This window comes from Narcine bancroftii, chromosome 4 (genome assembly GCF_036971445.1).
Source record: "Narcine bancroftii isolate sNarBan1 chromosome 4, sNarBan1.hap1, whole genome shotgun sequence".
NCBI lineage: Eukaryota > Metazoa > Chordata > Chondrichthyes > Torpediniformes > Narcinidae > Narcine > Narcine bancroftii.
The window spans coordinates 226,745,332-226,763,111 of NC_091472.1; the positions used below are offsets into that span (position 1 = coordinate 226,745,332).

A 17,780-nucleotide genomic window follows, 5' to 3' on the forward strand; every position below is an offset into this window, starting at 1 on the left:
GCATCTGTAGAGAGAGGAAATTAATTCATAGTGGCTGCAGTGTTTATCATCTACCAAATACCTTTCAGTTATGTGTCCCTTCTACTTCAACAGCACCTCCCAAACCCGTGAACTCTGAAGGACAAGGACAGCAGGCACAGGGAGCATTGCCAGCTGCAGGATACCCTCCAAGTCGTTGTGACTCGGAAACGCGTCGCTGATCCTTCACGGTGGATCTACATTTTGAATTTCTGCCTCAGCACGACTAGACAAGTACGGGCACCAGAAGGACTGCAAGAAAACAGTTCACAATCAACTCTTCAAGAGGAAGTTAGAGAATGGGCAACAACAGCTGGCCTAGGTAACGATCCCAGATTCTGACCGTGTAAACAGAGAACCTGAGCAAAGATGCAGCACACCACTCAGAATTAAAACAAGTAGGCACTAACCATTTAACCTCCCATTTTTATTCATAAGCTGGACACAAAATATAAACATTCATACAAAATATATGATCACATTCAACTTTTTGATGTTTTCCATTAAAATTCAGTTTATTTCAAAGTTACTCTGTTTCAATATTCCCTTTCCACAGCTATGTTTTTGGATGCCTTGACCCCCGAGTTCTTGCTTTCTCTTTCAACACAATGGTCTTCATTTCTTTACATGGGATTCCCCTACTTTGATCTTTAAGTTGAAACTTAACTTCAGTCAAGTATACTAGACCTGCCTCATCATACCACAAAGAGGATCAGGTAAACAAAGCTCTATTGTAATATGAACAAAATGCATTCAAAATATAATAAAATATATCTTTGAAAGTACATCTCAAAGGAGCATGTTATGGGACAGTGACTGTGTAGTGGGAGAAAGAAGGCCATGCTGTATGGAGCAGTGAACTGGGAGACTGAACAGGTTGTGGAGCAAGAGACGTGCACTTAAGCCGGTGGAGTGTGCCCGCTACTGTCCATCCCTCTCCTCCAATCGGGAGTGCTGAAGACACGCACTGCATCAGTTAAACCGTCCAGCGTGCTGAGGAATGAATTGTCAGTTCACCCGCAGGCCAAGCTAAAAGGCAGGAGACTGAGTGGCTCACTTTGCATGTGCCAGCACTGCTGTTCTGACAGCAAATTTTACACTCTGACTCCCAGAGTGTGTGTCCGACCTGTGTTTCTCCAGTCGAGAAGAGGACTTTGTGTGACAGAGGGTCACCTGGTGCAACCCCAAAGAGGGCTTTGGAGGTCCAGTCTTCATGCTAGTGACTAGCAGGTCACTGCGAGAAACTCTTGTGAGAAAACTGAAGTTGGTTGTTACCACACAAGAAACTAAGGAAAGTCTCCTGTACTCTCTTACCAACAGTCATCTCTCTCCACATTCAACTCAAAGACCTGTGCTCAACTGAACTAAGACAGTAAAGACTGGAGACCAGATTCTGTGGACTGTTCTTTTGACTGACTTACTTGACAAGACTGACTTGGGGTTTTGTTTTGGGAGTTTATTTTGGGGCATTTGGGCTTAGACTGCAATGGTCTGAGTATTTTTTCTACACACGTACTCTAAATATCCATTGTTAGTATATGGTTGCCATAGAGGCTTATGTTTGGGTGTTGAGTTTATTGAGATAATTATTATTAACAATTGTTAATAAATTTTGAAGTTAAACTTAACCCATCTGTTTAAGTGTCTTTAAATTACTTCGGTTGAGGCATAACGGGCATTAAAAGAAATCATCATGGTGTCTAGTGTTATTTATTTCCATGTGCAGTTAATGGATCGAAGTAGAACAAAATCTTAAAGTCAAATGCAACATAAATTTTACAGTGAGAATTTGCTGAACTTGCTCATTTTCACACAAAAATCAGTAAACTTGCTCATGTTACTATTAACTGACATTTTAAATTCTTGGTATGCGTCTTGCGAAATATGTAATGTCAAAGATTAACAAACACAAAAGAAACTCGTATGATCAGGCTTATTCCATCCATTCCCATAATATCTAGGTCATACAGAGATTAATAAATCATCTAATTTAACATCTAATATCCAACAAAAAGATAGAAAATCCTGCTGCCTAATGTGGTACAGACCACAATGATTAAATGATCCTTGCCCTCAATTATCATTCCCATCACTGCCTTTCCCCGTGCACCCTTTATTTTTCCCACTCCCTCACCATAACCTTTCACTCTTACTTCCATTCATGAAGTGCAGAGAATAAGCAGACATTCTTTTTCACAGACTGAGTTATCTTTTAACCAGCTAATCTTCAAACATTAAAGAATGATTAATATCCATTTCAATCTGATTTCCTCTTCATCTGATCCCTGCCTCTGCACAAACATCTCTTGCAGCACAATGAACAACATTTAATCATTAGGTACAAGGAGGTCACAAAAGAGGCAAGCAGCACCCCAATGATATCTAGGCAGTGGTACTGGATCCAGTTAAGGTCATGAGCTGCAGGACGTAAATGATTTGCTGCCCCGTGCTTCATCACAAATTCCACCCAATGGATGGAGAGGTCAATCGGCTCAAAAAGCCGATCTCTATGCCTTGCAGATAGCTTCATCATGGTTTCTTTGTACCTGAAATAGAGAAGGACAATCAATATTAATTCATGAACAAATACAAATCTTTCCTTTCTCCTCGAGATAAAAAAGTGGGGTCATTTGTTTTACTGACCTGGCATCATTGATAACTGTGTTTATAGCATTAACAAGGTCACTGGAGCTCATGTGCTCTATATCCAGTTTGATTCCAGCACCATGATCCACCATGTGTCCAACATTATATCCTTGATCCCCAAATAGTGGTATCATAACAGATGGCACCCCATTGCAGATGGCCTCATAGATCCCATTGGTCCCTCCGTGGGTGATGAAAGCTCGTGTTTTAGGATGCCCTGGTTCAGTGGAGAGTGAAGCAAACAGATTCAAACATTAATGTGACTCATTAAATCTAGGGTGCACAGCAATTTTTGACAATTGATTAAGTCTGCTCCAGAAAGAAGCTAGGCTTTGAAAAGCAGCAGGTGGATTGGAATCCAGCTTGAAATCTTATAATTACTTTTCCTTTCTTGGTTGGTGGCCTCACTAATTCAAGTAGTGGGGAACTTGCCCAGCCCCTTTATTGGAGGAAAATTAAAGCAGGGCTTTGCAGTCCCTCAGAATTGAGGGTGCATTGTTCCTACTCTGATTTGGTATATTCCAAGGTGGCCAAGAAGGTCAATGTGGGAACAGTGGTCCCTTCCACAGGTGAGACATGTGGGGGCGGATGGGGCCAGATGTCAACAAAGCGTCTCTGAGGCGTGATAGCAGAGCAGTGGTCAGGTCCCTTGCTCAAGTGCCACTGGGTACTCACCACAGGAACTCTTGCCCACTGCTCTGACCATGCTCAACACAGATTCCAGGTTTTTAACCACATTTGGACACCAGCTACTGCTCCAAGTTCAGAATTATTGTCAAGAGTACGTACTTGACATGACATACAAGCCTGAGATTCTTTCTCCCGTGGGCTTGGCAGAATTATCAGTAGCACAAAAAGCTGGACACAAGAAAATATACATATACAAAAGAGAGAAATAATGTAAACACTATACAGAAAATAGATAGTGTGCAAAGTAAGAGTCCTAATTTGAGTCCCTGATTGAGTTTGTTGTTGAGGAGTCTGATGGTGCATCTTTCACCAGGTTAATAGTCTTTCAGCAGTTCTGAATGTCAGACTCCGACTGTGTCCCCAGGAAAACCCCGTATATCAGAGTGTCCTTTGTCACGCTGCTGCTGCGGATGAACCATGACAAAGACCCTTATATCCTTCTCCATACACTCTTAACGCCTCTGCATTCTGTAAAGAGGTGAGCAACCATCTCCACTCCAGTGCAGTTATCTCTGGGACAACTAGGGTTGTGGGTGATGTTCCTATTATTCAGGAAGAATCTGACAGGGAGGGCTCCTCTCACTGCCAGCCAGGCAGTCTGGTGCTTGTCTGTAAACACTGGTAATGAGGTTACCTGGACGGTCTGCTCAGCGAACCATCCCCATGTCCATCGAGTCCTTCCTTCTCAGTGTCCGCAGGATGTTCTGTGCTGATCACTGCTTGATCAAAGGCATTTGTCTGGAAAATATTGCCCACAAAGGATAGATGGTCTGCAATGTCTAGCTGACTGGGACGTTGAATGATTATGGGGCCAGGCTCGTCCTTCACCACACCTAGGACAGGCACTTGGAACACTTGTACTTTGGTTCCACGCACAGCCTGATGCAGGATGAGGACCACACTCCAATTTTCTCAACTGCATGTTATTTGGTCAATATTACATTTTAGGTATTATATACTGATCACAGTGGTACAGTAGTGGGTACTCAAGTTCAGCAGCAAGTGCTCAGGACCCAAGTTCAATCATGGCCTCGAGCGCTGCCTGTGTGGAGTTTGTATGTTTTCCTTGTGACCGTGTGGGTTTTCTCCAGGTGCTCTGGTTTCCTCCCTAAGATGTGCTGGTGGATTAACTGGCAACTTTAAATAACACCCTCATGTAGGATCAGGAGAAGTTGGAGGTTGCATGAGTTAAATGGAACCAAACGGGTATTGGGATCAATGGGAATTTTCTGAAAGCCCACAGGCTGAATGGTCTCCACAGACATATGAAATTAATTTTTTTTTGTTGGTGGTGGTATTTTTCTGTTTCCTATGTTACAATAGTGAATATTCTTCAGCTGTACTTTAGTGTAAAGTGCTCATGGATCTGTGAAGCACCCAACTGCCAATCAAAATTATTTCAAGTAATTCCCATTCAATAGCTGTTCTGCTAAGTTCAGATAAATGATGGATATTATCTTACCCAGGAGATCATTCTGTGGTAACCATTTTACGAGTTTTGTATTTGGTGCCAGTGCCGTGGGAATCTTTCCAGTATATCTCCACAGGACCTTTAATAAAACAAATGTTTAACCAAACAGTGCAGAGTTACCAACAAATGAAATGGTAAAACACAAAATAGCATCATTATGGCAGGAGGAGCTGGATGATCAGCAAGAGGTGGCATTATGAGGAGAGAGATGGTAAAGAAAAGAGAGTTGAGAGATGAGCATGGAGCTGAAGGAGGGCTATGCAGCCCACGGACAAGAGTAAGGACCCGGTTCTGCAGATCCAGGACTATTTTCTCTTTTCCAGCTTTGAATCCTGTGACCTGGACAGATGTGATCCAGCATCAGTCTTAGGAAGGTGCCGAAGTTGTGAGCTGATACTGGCTCAGATTTGAATCCAGGAAGTGGTCCAGACCTGCTGCCACCTAAGTCTCTCCATGGCCTGTGAGTGGATCTAGAGTCAAAGTAAACTTCAACTTCCAACAGCCATTTAGCATTTAGTTTTGTTCTGTGCCCTGCAGAATCTGGGGTCATTTTCCCATCTCCTCCTCCCACTCCTTGCACTCTACCTTCTACCTTCTTTCTGAGTCCTCCCATCCTCTCTCCCTCCTCATCGCTTTTCCTCTGCCTACTCATCCCTCCTCTCTCCATCCATCCACACAACTCCTGAGAGGAGTTTCTTCTCATGCTTTCTCCATTCGCACCTCAATATTCTTTCTCTTTCCCCAATGCTTCCGTCTCTTTGATCAGCCTCACCTTGCCCCTTTCTCTCTTCTGACCTCACCACACCATTCAGGTCTTCCTTTACCAATATCCCAAAATTGTCAATTGTTGGGTGCTATACAAAGCCTACAAGTGAAACTCAGCCAGGCTCCAAATTCAAGGATACCTTCTGGGCTTGCACTCACCACAGTTGCAAGCCTCAGATGTTAATAGTACAGCTCCATTTCCTAGTGTCTGCTTTTTGAAAGCAGATGGATACAATTCATGGAATAGTTTGACAAGCTGCTTGTTTCCTGGAAGCTGCTCAGTTGCCCAAACATCTTGCTTACCCCACTCAAGGTCCTTGTTACAAGTCAGGGAGTATTTTAGCAGCAGTGTTGGCCACAATCCACATTGCCCATCTATTGGATCCTTATAGAGGGTTTCTTGCATGCTCTGTTTGTTATTTCCTTTCTTTTTGGCTGGTCACTGCTTCTTTAACGTAGGGTGATGCTTTTTCAGTGGGGTGGTACGCATTGCTAATACTCACTGGCCCCACCATGACTACCAGCCCCCCCACATCTCCATCGGGCACACAAAACTCAAAACGGTCAACCAGTTTACCTATCTCGGCTGCACCATTTCATCGGATGCAAGGATCGACAACGAGATAGACAACAGACTCACCAAGGCAAATAGCACCTTTGGAAGACTACACAAAAGAGTCTGGAAAAACAACCAACTGAAAAACCTCACAAAGATTAACATATACAGAACCGTTGTCATACCCACACTCCTGTTCGGCTCCGAATCATGGGTCCTCTATCGGCATCACCTACGGCTCATAGAACGCTTCCACCAGCGTTGTCTCCGCTCCATCCTCAACATTCATTGGAGCGACTTCATCTTCAACATCGAAGTACTCGAGATGGCAGATGCCGACAGCATCGAATCCACGCTGCTGAAGATCCAACTGCGCTGGGTAGGTCACGTCTCCAGAATGGAGGACCATCGCCTTCCCAAGATCGTGTTATATGGTGAGCTCTTCACTGGCCACCGAGACAGAGGTGCACCAAAGAAGAGGTACAAGGACTGCCTAAAGAAATCTCTTGGTGCCTGCCACATTGACCACCGCCAGTGGGCTGATATCGCCTCAAACTGTGCATCTTGGCGCCTCACAGTTCGGCGGGCAGCAACCTCCTTTGAAGAAGACCGCAGAGCCCACATCACTGACAAAAGACAAAGGAGGAAAAACCCAACACCCAACCCCAACCCACCAATTTTCCCTTGCAACCGCTGCAACCGTGTCTGCCTGTCCCGCATCGGACTTGTCAGCCACAAACGAGCCTGCAGCTGACGTGGACATTACCCCTCCATAAATCTTCGTCCGCGAAGCCAAGCCAAAGAAAATAAAAAGAAGGCAGCCACATTCAGTACCGAGTCCATTACATTGTGAGGGCAAAGTTGCTACATGAAGCATGCATTCTCATCACTGGAGTAAGACCGGACGAATGCAGAGGAGGAAACAAGAGATGAAGGACCACTTTGTCTGTCAGCATAGCACAAAAAGTCAAAGCAGCACATCAGAAATGATGATAACAGGACATTGAGAAAATGTTTATCCAAACAGTGCAGAGTTACTAACAAATGAGAAGGTAAAACAAAACATAGCAACATTATGGCAGGAGGAGCTACATGGCATTATGAGGAGTGAAGTGGTTAAGAGAGGAGATTCAGTTAGAATTAGATTCAAATAGAATTATGTTTGGGAATTATATTTACTTGGAATATTGTGTTCAGTTCTGGTCACCTCATTATAGGAAGGATACTGAAGGAATGGAGAGGGTGTAGAGGAGAATCACCAGGATGTTGCCTGGATTGGGGAACGTGTCATATGAGGCAAGGTTAGCAGAGTTAGGGCTTTTCTCTTTGAAGCAAAGGATGAGAGGTGACTTAAGAGAGGTCTAGAAGATTATGAGAGCCATAGATGGGATGGGCAACTAGTGCCTTTTTTCTCAGGATGAGAGTAGCAAAAGCTAGAGGACATCTGTACAAGCCAAGTGGAGGAATATTTAGAGCTAGAGACATCAGGGGTAAGATTTTTTTTATATACAGAGTGGATGTCTGGAAGGCATTGCCAGGGGAGGTGGTGAGGCTGGTATAATAGGGACTTTTAAAAGACTCTTAGACAGAATCAGTATTTATTGTCATGAACAAGTCACAAAATTCATTGTTTTGCAGTAGCATCACGTAATCTTTCTTACAACAGTAAACAAAAATAGTGCATGACAGGCATGTGGATACAAGAAAAATAGAGGGTTACATCCTCTGCACAATTTGCTTTTTAACTCAATTTAGTGTCATCAGCAAATTTAGATACATTACACTCTGTCCCCTCTTCCAGATCATTTATGTACATTGTGAACAGTTGTGGCCAAGCACCAACCACAGTGCCACCCCGCTCACCACCAATTGCCAACCAGAAAAACATTCCTGTATCCCAACTCTCTGCCTTCTATTGGTTAACCAATCCTCTATCCATGATAATACATCACCCCAACTCTACGCATCCTTATCTTGTCTTTTATGCAGCACCTTATCGAGCGCCTTCTGGAAATCCAAATAAACAACGTCCACCTGCTCCCCTCTATCTACCGTGCTTATATCCTCAAAGAATTCCAGTAAGTTTGTCCAACAGGGCCTGCCTTTACTGAATCTACGCTATGTCTTCCTGATGGAACCATTTTGCTCCAGATGTCTCATTATATCTTTTTTTTAAATTTAGATATACAGCATGGTGACAGGCCAATTTGGGCCACGAGTCCGTGCCGCCAAATTTACACCCAATTAACCTACACCCCTGGTACGTTTCGAATGGTGGGAGGAAACCAGAGCCCCTGGGAAAACCCACGCAGATAAGGGGAGAACATATCAACTCCTTACAGACAGTCCGGAATTTGAACCCTGGTCCCAATCGCTTGCGCTGTAAAGGTTGCACTAATTGCTATGACAACTGTGCTACCTTTTAATGATAGCTTCAGGCATTTTCCCTACAGATGTTAAACTAACTGGACTATAGTTCCTTGCCTTTTGCCTATAACATTTTTTGAATAGCGGTGTGACATTCACCATCTTCCAATGCCCCAGGATCTACCCAGAATCCAGAGAATTTTGATAAATGATCACCAAAGCCTCGACTATAACTTCTGCCATTTCTTTCAGTCCCCTAGGATGCATTCCATCAGAACCAGTGGACTTATCTATCTTTAGACCCTCAAGCTTTCTCAGTACTACCTCATCAGCGATAGCTTTTACATCCAGGTCCTCACCTTCCATCACATCCTTAACATCTGTCTTTGGCATGTTCGTCGTATCCTCCACCATAAAGACTGACACAAAATAGTCATACAAAGCCTCATTACAGAGTCTAAAGTTCACTTTAGCTTTCCTTTTTCACTTTATATAATTATAAAAACTTTTACTGTCCAATTTTATATTTTATGCTAATCCTTTCTCATAGTTGCCCTTCCCTCTCCTTATTGCTCACTTCATGGTTCTTTGTTGCTTCTTAAAATTTTCCCAGTCTTCTACTTTCCTACTGCTCTTGATGACTCTGTACGCACAAACTTTTAGTTCGATGCCTTCCTTTATTTTCTAAGTTATCCAAGGCTGGCTGCCCCCACCCTTAATGTCCTTGCTTTTAACTGGAATATACTTTTGTTGAGCACAGTGAAAAATCTCTTTGAAAGTCCTCCACTGTTCCTCAACCTTCCTTCCGTATAGCCTGTAGCCTGCGTACCCAGTCTACTCTGGCCAACTCCTCCCTCATCTCCCTGTAGCTTCCCTCGTTTAGGCAAAGCACACTAGTTTTGGACCAAACTAATGTACCCTCCATTTGTACCAGAAACTCAGTCATACTTTGATCATTCTTTCCAAGAGGATCCCTAACTACAAGATCTCTAATTTTACCCGTCTCATTGCACAGGACCAGATCCAAGATATAACATGTGCCCTTGTAGGTTCAGTAACTTAACGCTTGAAATGTACTGGGCGTGCAGGTTAATTCGGGTAAAATTAGGCGGCATAGACTCATGGGCCAAAATGGACTGTTACCATGCTAAATGTCTAAATTTATAAATTTAACATGTTGTTCAAGAAAGCCATCATGTTAGCATTCTATGAAGTCCTCCTCAAATTTACCTCGATCGACTTGATTCACCCAGTCTATGTGCATGTTAAAACCCCTCATGATAACTGCTGTCTCTCTGATACATGCCTCTGTTATTGCTTGTTTTATTGCTTGCGCCACTGTGATAATATTGGGTGGCCTTTAGACAACTCCCATCAGTGAATTTTTCCCTTCACTTTTCCTAATCTCTACCCAGATGGACTCAACATTTTGCTCATTAGATCTTACATCGTCTCTCACTATTGCCCGGGCTCATCCTTAACTAAGTCTACTGACCCACCTCCCTCACCTTCCTGTCTGTTTTTCCTTAATTTCCATCCTCTCCACTCTGCAATCATGTTTCTATAATGGCCACTAAATCATGCCTCTTTGTACTATGTTCACTGACCTTACTTCAAATACTACGGGCATTGCAATAAAGCCTGTAGATGTGAATTTCCAGTTCTGAGATGGCCATAACGCCTGTAATAAACATAATTCAAGGATTTAAGTGCAATATATGTGGAGTTTGATGGCTGGTTAACAGAATAAACAGTGTAGAGGATGCAAAAAGTTTACAAAAGATAGGTTTGGGAAAGAATCAAGATCATGGCAGTTGGAATATAGTGTGGTGTAGTGGATCACGCCACTTAGTTCTCGAACCATTGTTCGGACTCTCACGAGAACAGAAGCCTGGGGTGTGATGAGGTCAAAGCAGCAGACTGGCAACCCAAAGCTGGGTAGTTGCTTTTCCTCTCTCTGAGTCGACAGGTGGACTCGTGTTTTCAACCGTAGATAACGACATCTGAACTGAACTGTTGAATTATTAAGCTTAATGTCTGAACTGAATAGTTAAACAATTAAACTCAGTGTGTATAACGCACAAACGACCACAGTGGTGACCCCAACAATCCAAAATGTCCTCTTTTGGAATTCATAATGTTGGAAGGAGACAATTCATGTCGACTGAATGCAGTTTCACTCAAACTGCCCCAACAACATGTATGGTTTGAACAAGCCGAAGCCAAATACCACATACGCCAGATAACTGCCGATGCCACAAAGTACTACTACGTGGTCAGTTCACTGGACCAGGAAACTTCCGGGCGCATCATCAATGACCTTCACCAACCACCATCCAACAACAAGTACAAAGGGATCAAAATGCTCCTTAAACCTACATTTGGTCTCTCCCACCGCGACAGGGCAGCAAAACTGTGGTACATGGATGGCCTAGGTAACTGCAAACTGTCCATGCTCATGAACAAAATGCTGGCCCTGATGGATGGGCACAGGACCTGCCTCCTCTTCGAACAGGTTTTCCTCAAGCAAATGCCTGAAGACATACGCCTGCTCTTCTCGAATAACGATTTCTCTGACCCATGACGGCTGGCAGCCCATGCGGATGTACTATGGCAAGCCAAACAGCAGGGGGAAACAACCATCAACTGGGTGGCAGCTGTGCCTCGCCAGGTGGTACAGACAGCCCCAGCCTCCACGGAAAGGGTGACAGAGACATCAGCCTTGAACAGCGCCAGTAACGACGAGTGGTGCTTCTACCACCAAAGATGGGGCTCCATGGCCCACCAGTGCAAACCACCGGGAAACGCCTCAGCCGGCCGTTGATAGTGGCAATGATGGCTGTCCAAAAAGATCAACTCCTCTACATTTGGAATAGTAATTTGGGGTGGTCTTTTGTCATTGACACAGGAGTGGAGGTCAATGTGATACCTCCCTCGAGCATTGACACTCATTCTGGAAAGAAGGGGCCTCCCCTGACAGCTGCCAACAACAGCAGCATCAAGACTATGGGGTCCGCACAATCCGCTCAATTTGAACTCCTGTCATTTCAAGTGGACTTTTTCCATCTCCGACATCCCAACCGCTGCTGGGTACTGATTTCCTCCGGGCATACTCCCTGCTGACCGAAGAAGGATACTAGTGCCACTATAGACAACATCAGCAAGCCCCACGAACAGCCAACTGCAAGACCAAGACTAGTGAAGAGGCAATACCCCAGGACAGCTCTGGGGTGAGGAGGCCTGTCGAAGCCACCCACCTTGCAGCTTTTCAAGAAACGCTCTGGCCAAACGTCGTTGAGGCTGCAGCATGTCCCATGTGATGGCCTCCTCTATGTTTGGGACTCCTTGTCAGGCAGGTATTTCCTGCTCGACACCAGTGCCAAGATAAGCATTCTGCCCCCTGCAGGCCTCAACAACCAAAGTGACAAGCAGGGCACAGCACTGAAGGCAGCTAACTGCTCCTCCATCCAGACTTTTGCTTCCTGCACCATGCCCCTTCAGTTCAGCAACAACTGGTTTACGTGGACTTTCACCCTTGTGGCATTAGGGGAACTGTTCCTGGGGGCTGACTTCCTTCATGCCCACTGCCTGCTCGTAGACCTCCAGGGATGGCACTTGGTGCATGCCAGAACTTTTCATACTCTACCTCTGGGGAAAGCCAAACTACCCACCCCCCACCTGGACTCTAGAACATCCTTGGACTATGAATTCACCCATATCCTGGCAAAATTCTCCTCAATAGTAGCACCACAGTTCTCCATGGCTGAGCCAAAGCATGGGGTAAGGCACCATATTCTGACTGAGGGCCCCCCGCTCCACGCCAGGACACGTCAACTCCCTCCTGAGAAGCTTAGCCTCGCAAAGGAGGAGTTCAAGAAAATGTAGGGATAGTGCGGCGTTCTAACAGTCCCTGGGCCTCCCCCACCACATGGTGCCAAAAACAGTGGGGAGGGGATGGAGACCATGTGGGGACTACCCCAGCCTCAATGAGACCACCACGCCCGACAGATATCCCATGCCTCACATCCAAGACTTTGTCACCAACCTGCACAGGTGTTTCCAAGATGGACCTCATCCAGGGGCACCACCAAATCCCAGTTCACCCCCAGGATGTTCCCAAGACCATAATTATAACCTCTTTAGCCTGTTCAAATTCCTCTGCATGCCTTTTGGGCTGAAAAACGCGACACAAACTTTTCAGCGGCTAAAGGACGCAGTGGGCCGGAATCCCTCCATTTCCGTTGACCTATTTGGATGATATCCTCATCACCAGTCGCAGCTGTAAAGACCACGCTGCTCACCTGAGACACCTGTGCACCTGAGACAACTGTGCACCCGGTTGAGTGAGTTCAGGCTGACGATTAACACCGCGAAATGCCAATTCGGCCTGGACACTATTGACTTCCTGGAGCACAGAATAAACAAACACAGGGAAACACCCCACCCTGAAAAGGTTGAAGCAGTCCGGCACTATGCCAAGCCATGTAGAGTAAAGGGGCTACAGAAATTCGCCAGTATGATAAACTTTTACCACAGATTCATACTGGCAGCGGCCCGCATCACACATCCCTCTTCGCACTGATGGCAGGCAAGTCAAAGTCATTATGTGGAACGATGAATCTTCAAGGGCGTTCCAGAACACTAAAGACCAATGCCACCTTCCTGGTACATGCCAGACCAGGGGCACCCACTGCTCCAACAGTTGACACCTCCAGCGCAGTGGAAGGGGGCGTACTGAAACAGCTCATTAAAGGCCAGTGGCAAGCCCTGACCTTCTTCAGCAGGAACCTCCACCCCCCAGGTCAAATACAGCGCCTTTGACCGAGAGCTATTGGCGCTGTACCTGGCAATCAGAAGCTTTCGTTACTTTTTGGAAGGTCAGCAAGTCAAGGTCTTCACTGATCACAAGCTGTTGACCTTCACCTTTCATAAGGTTTCGGACCCATGGTCAGCCTGGCAGCAGAGACATGTGTCCGAACTTGCCATGAACATACAGCACATCATGGGGAAAAGCAATGTGGTAGCCAACGCTCTGTCACACCCTGCAAGAGTTGGTCAATGCCCTGTGCCAGGGGGTCGACTATGTGGCCCTCGTCAAAATACAGCAGCAGGAACCTGAGATTCCCACATATAGGACAGGCACCTCCAGTCTCAGGATGGAAGACATCCCCGTTGGCCCAGGTAACCTGACACTACAGTGCAACGTCTCCACCGGCAGCCCTTGCCCCATCGTCTTGACCACATGGAGGCACCAGGTTTTCGATGTCATACACAATTTGGTGCATCCTGCAATCCATGTCACGGTCAAGATGGTGGCTAGCAGGTTTGTCTGGCACGACCTCCAGAAGCAGATCAGCCAGTGGGCCAAGACCTGAACACGCTGCCAGTCCTCAAAAGTGCAGACTCACACAAAGGCACCCATGCAGACTTTTGAACCAGCGCAGCTCAAGTTCAGCTATGTACATATCAATATAGTGGAGCCACTACCTGTTTCCCATGGGGCGAGATACCTGCTGACCATGGTCTATTGCTCCATGAGGTGGCCTGAGGCAGTTCAGCTGGCTGATGCCACCACAAAAATGTGCGCCAGGGCACTCATCGACACATGGGTGTCCAAATTTGGAGTCCCAGAGCACCAAACCTCAGACAGGGGGGTATAATTTACTTCTGGGCTCTGAGCAACACTGACTAACTTCCTGGAACACAGCTCCACCACACAATGGCATTCCACCTGCAGGCCAATGGGTCAGAGGAGCAGTTTCACAGGGACCTGAAGGCAGCCTTGATGGCCCAGCTCAAGGGTCTCAACTGGGTGGATAAACTACCTTGGGTCCTGCTGAGGATTCACACCGTGCTGAAGGAAGACTTCAAAGCCTCAGCGGCAGAGATGGTCTACGGCACACCCTTAATCATTCCGGGGGAGATCCTGGCCCCTGAGAAGTATCTGGAAAATCCTTCAGCCACCTGGAGAACTTGCAGCAAAAACTGGGGGCCATGGGCCCACAACAATCCCCACCACATGGCCAGGCCAAACATAACATCCCTGGGGACTTAGAGTTGTTAATATGTGTTTAAGGTGAAGGGGCACACACTGGCTGCCCCTACAATGACTCTACGAGGGGCCTTATAGGGTCATCAGAGTCAACGGCTCCACTTCCATACTCTACGTCAGCAGTAAAGAGGAAACCTTTACCGTCGACCACCTGAAACCAGCGTATCTGGACTGTAACAAACCGGTCTCCACTCCTCCCAGTGACTCAGGGTTCAGACTTCCCAATTCAATGGACAACAGCCCGAAAGCAGGTTCTGGGGGAGGATCATGTAGTGGCCCTTGCGCGGAGACGTGGACTGGCCCACAAAATGGCTGAAAAACGCGGTGTCCATGCGGACGATACCAGTCATCATCCCAGATGACCTCCCGCAAGGTGGGAAGACGGGAACTGCGGTGGGAACGCCGGCCATTCCCAGGCCGGCACTCTAATGACGCAGGGCCCTGATGTCAGTATCTGGGGTCCATATAAACGTGACAGCCAGTGTAATAAACCAGTCCTGACTTCAAGGATATGCTGTGCGTCATTATTCTCCATGCCCACATAGCGCAAATGCTACAATAGTAAGAGTAATTGCAGGATTAGTAGTGTAGATTAACAGAGCCATTCAGTGAGATTGTAAAGAATGAGTGGATTGTCTTAAATGTTTATCACTTCCATAAATCAGTATTTTTATTCAGTATTACCAACACTTACCTTTTGCGGAATTTGCCCAAATGCCTCTGCAAAATGATTGGCTACTACAGGAGGAATTTCTGATACCATTGAACCCAGGGTAAAGACCACAACCCCATGATCTCCTGAACTGGCTACAAATTCTTCCAGCTCCTGCAACAAGCAAAAAGAAAATTTGATATACAAATAATATTCAACATTGGAGAGACATGGAGTTTGGCAGACACTGTAGCGTCTTCAGGTATGAACAGATCATTGGTGCTGTCAAGGAGGATGTTATTATGTTGAATGGTTTTCAACATCCCACTCTATGCTGGAAGGCTTTTTAAAAAAAAAACCAGATTGTGGTTGTATATGGAATTCAGTGACAGAGAAAGTGGTGGGATCAGATGTAGTCCCAATATTCAAGAGACATTTAAAGTAAAGGGTCTGTTTTGGTGCAGCAGAACTCTATTTAGACAGGCACATAAATAAGCAAATCTCAATCTGCTGGAGGAACTCAGCGGAAGGAGCACCATCAGTGAGAGAGAAAGAACAGGACTCCTTCACCGAGACAATCGAGACACATGAACCCAAGGCAGAGGATACTGCACCAATTCAGGCAACTGGGACGAGAGTAGATTTTTAATTTAAAAAAAAATTCAACTTTAAATTTAGTAGACGGTCGAAAAAGGTCAGGATGTACATGATGAGCCAGAGTCACCTTCTTGTGTTGTGTAACTCTAAAGTCTACTGAAAATTAGTATCCCTAAATATGAATTAAGACACATTTTAGTCACTAACAGTGGAAGACATTTGGAGTGGGGGAATATAGCTTTTCAGCAAAGTGACCAGTGCTGCTCCCACCTGAGGCAAGGGTTTCCTCTCCTTACAGTTCATGCCTCCAACAAGGACCATGTTGGGCATCAGGGGTCTCGGGTACTCCAGGATGAAGTCGTACCTCAGCAGCCAGATGGAAGTCTGACTCAGCAGCTGAACCAGAGAGACGTCTCTCTGGAGGAACCTGGCGGCCAACTCTTCAAACGGCGAATAAAGCAAATAACACAACAACGGGTCCAGGAGAGCGAACAGCATGTTTTTTGTCCTTTGGAGAAAGTTCATTTTGTCGGTGTTCCCCGTGAAAACTCCGGGCACGTAAGAGACCGGTTTGGGACACTGAGTGGCTGCATCATCCAAGCCGCAAGGGATTCCTCGCACTAAGTTGACGGTGGGGAGAGAGAGGTAGTCCGCCACGATCGCACCGCAAGGTAAAAAAGGGTCAGTCAGCAGGGCGTCAAATTTCCTCTCGCCCAGCTCCTGCATCAGCTCCGTGTTGTACAGCAAACTCTCACAAGTGGACACGAAAAAGTCCCTCAGACCCCGCGTCTTCCCAAAAGCGCCCCTGAATCTCTGGAAGAAAGACATGTTGGTTTCAATGGTCGGTTTTATCTTCTCCACTTCGTCCCTGCCGTATGGGACGGGGAAAACCTTCGTGGTGAAGTGAGGGGACGGGCCCATTGCCATGCTCACTTCGGGCACGACCACCACCACATCGTGCCCCCTTTTCCCAAGTCCATCCATGAGAATCTTCAGGTTCAGCCAGTGGCTCCCGTCGACGGGTATCACCAGGAGATGGCCGCTCTCAGCGACCCTCCAGAGAGAGGCGACCAGAAAGAGCAGCTCCCCTGCGACCCGCACACGGCGAGCCGCAGTGACCATGGTCCAAACTGTTCCGAGGCCCCAAGCTTCTCGCACCGCGCACACGGCCCCCGCTCTGGCCCAGAACCAGCTCGATCTGCAGCTCAACAAAACTCAGCCCACACGGCGGGGCTCGATCTTATCTCCAGACTCGCAGTTACATCAGCAGTTTTTTCGCATCTGCCAACCGTTCACTCTCACGTTTCTTTTCTCTTCTCCCCCACCCTCAAAATTTTTTTTAATCCGTCTCAAAAAGAAAGTTTATACCACGGATCAGCGAAGTTGGCTTTCAAATTGAAATAGCAGGGATTCGTGGCTCGGACAGACCAGAGCGAGTGGCTCCAGCAGAAACGTTGAACGAATATTTTTTTTTGCATGCACTTCCAAAAGTTTCACTGCGCTATTTCCTCTCCATCACCCTCTCTATTCTGCCAGTTAAAGGGCGAGTGCGTTTGGAGAGGGCCCATTCCGCCAGGCCAGCAGATCAGAAGTCTGGGATCGGAAACGGCCTCCACACACCCAGCAGGAGAAAAATTGGAGAGAACGGCGGAACTGAGTGATTCGACTACCCCTCTGTTGGCTGGCACTCCCTCGCGCCAGGATTGCTTCTGGGCGGGTTTCGAGGCTGCCGGTGGACCCATTCAACTGGGGACGGGGCTCTTCTCAGCGCTGCAAGAGGCACCCTTGGGGATGAATGGGCATTCAATATTCCAGCTTGGGATCTTTTTACGAACAGGGAATCAGACCAGGTGCAGGCACGAGGGATTCGTTTAGATTGGTATCATTGTCTGTGAAGCAACACCGATTACTTTAACCTTGCAAGGCTTGAGTGAAGGCTCAAGGCTGGGGAAGAACTGATTTTGGT

The 17,780-nt window shown here is 46.5% G+C and overlaps 1 protein-coding gene across 1 annotated transcript; it reads right to left on the bottom strand.

The window, feature by feature from the left end:
• Positions 1–430: 430 nt before the first annotated feature.
• On the bottom strand, positions 431–17,443 carry LOC138761663 (UDP-glucuronosyltransferase 1A1-like). Its single transcript, XM_069934198.1, has 5 exons — positions 16,085–17,443; positions 15,260–15,391; positions 4,817–4,904; positions 2,662–2,881; positions 431–2,564 (listed from the first exon to the last, which is right to left on the bottom strand). Exons 1-5 carry the CDS (start codon positions 16,934–16,936, stop codon positions 2,276–2,278), a joined length of 1,581 nt encoding a protein of 526 aa, XP_069790299.1. The 5' UTR covers positions 16,937–17,443; the 3' UTR covers positions 431–2,275.
• Positions 17,444–17,780: the final 337 nt, after the last annotated feature.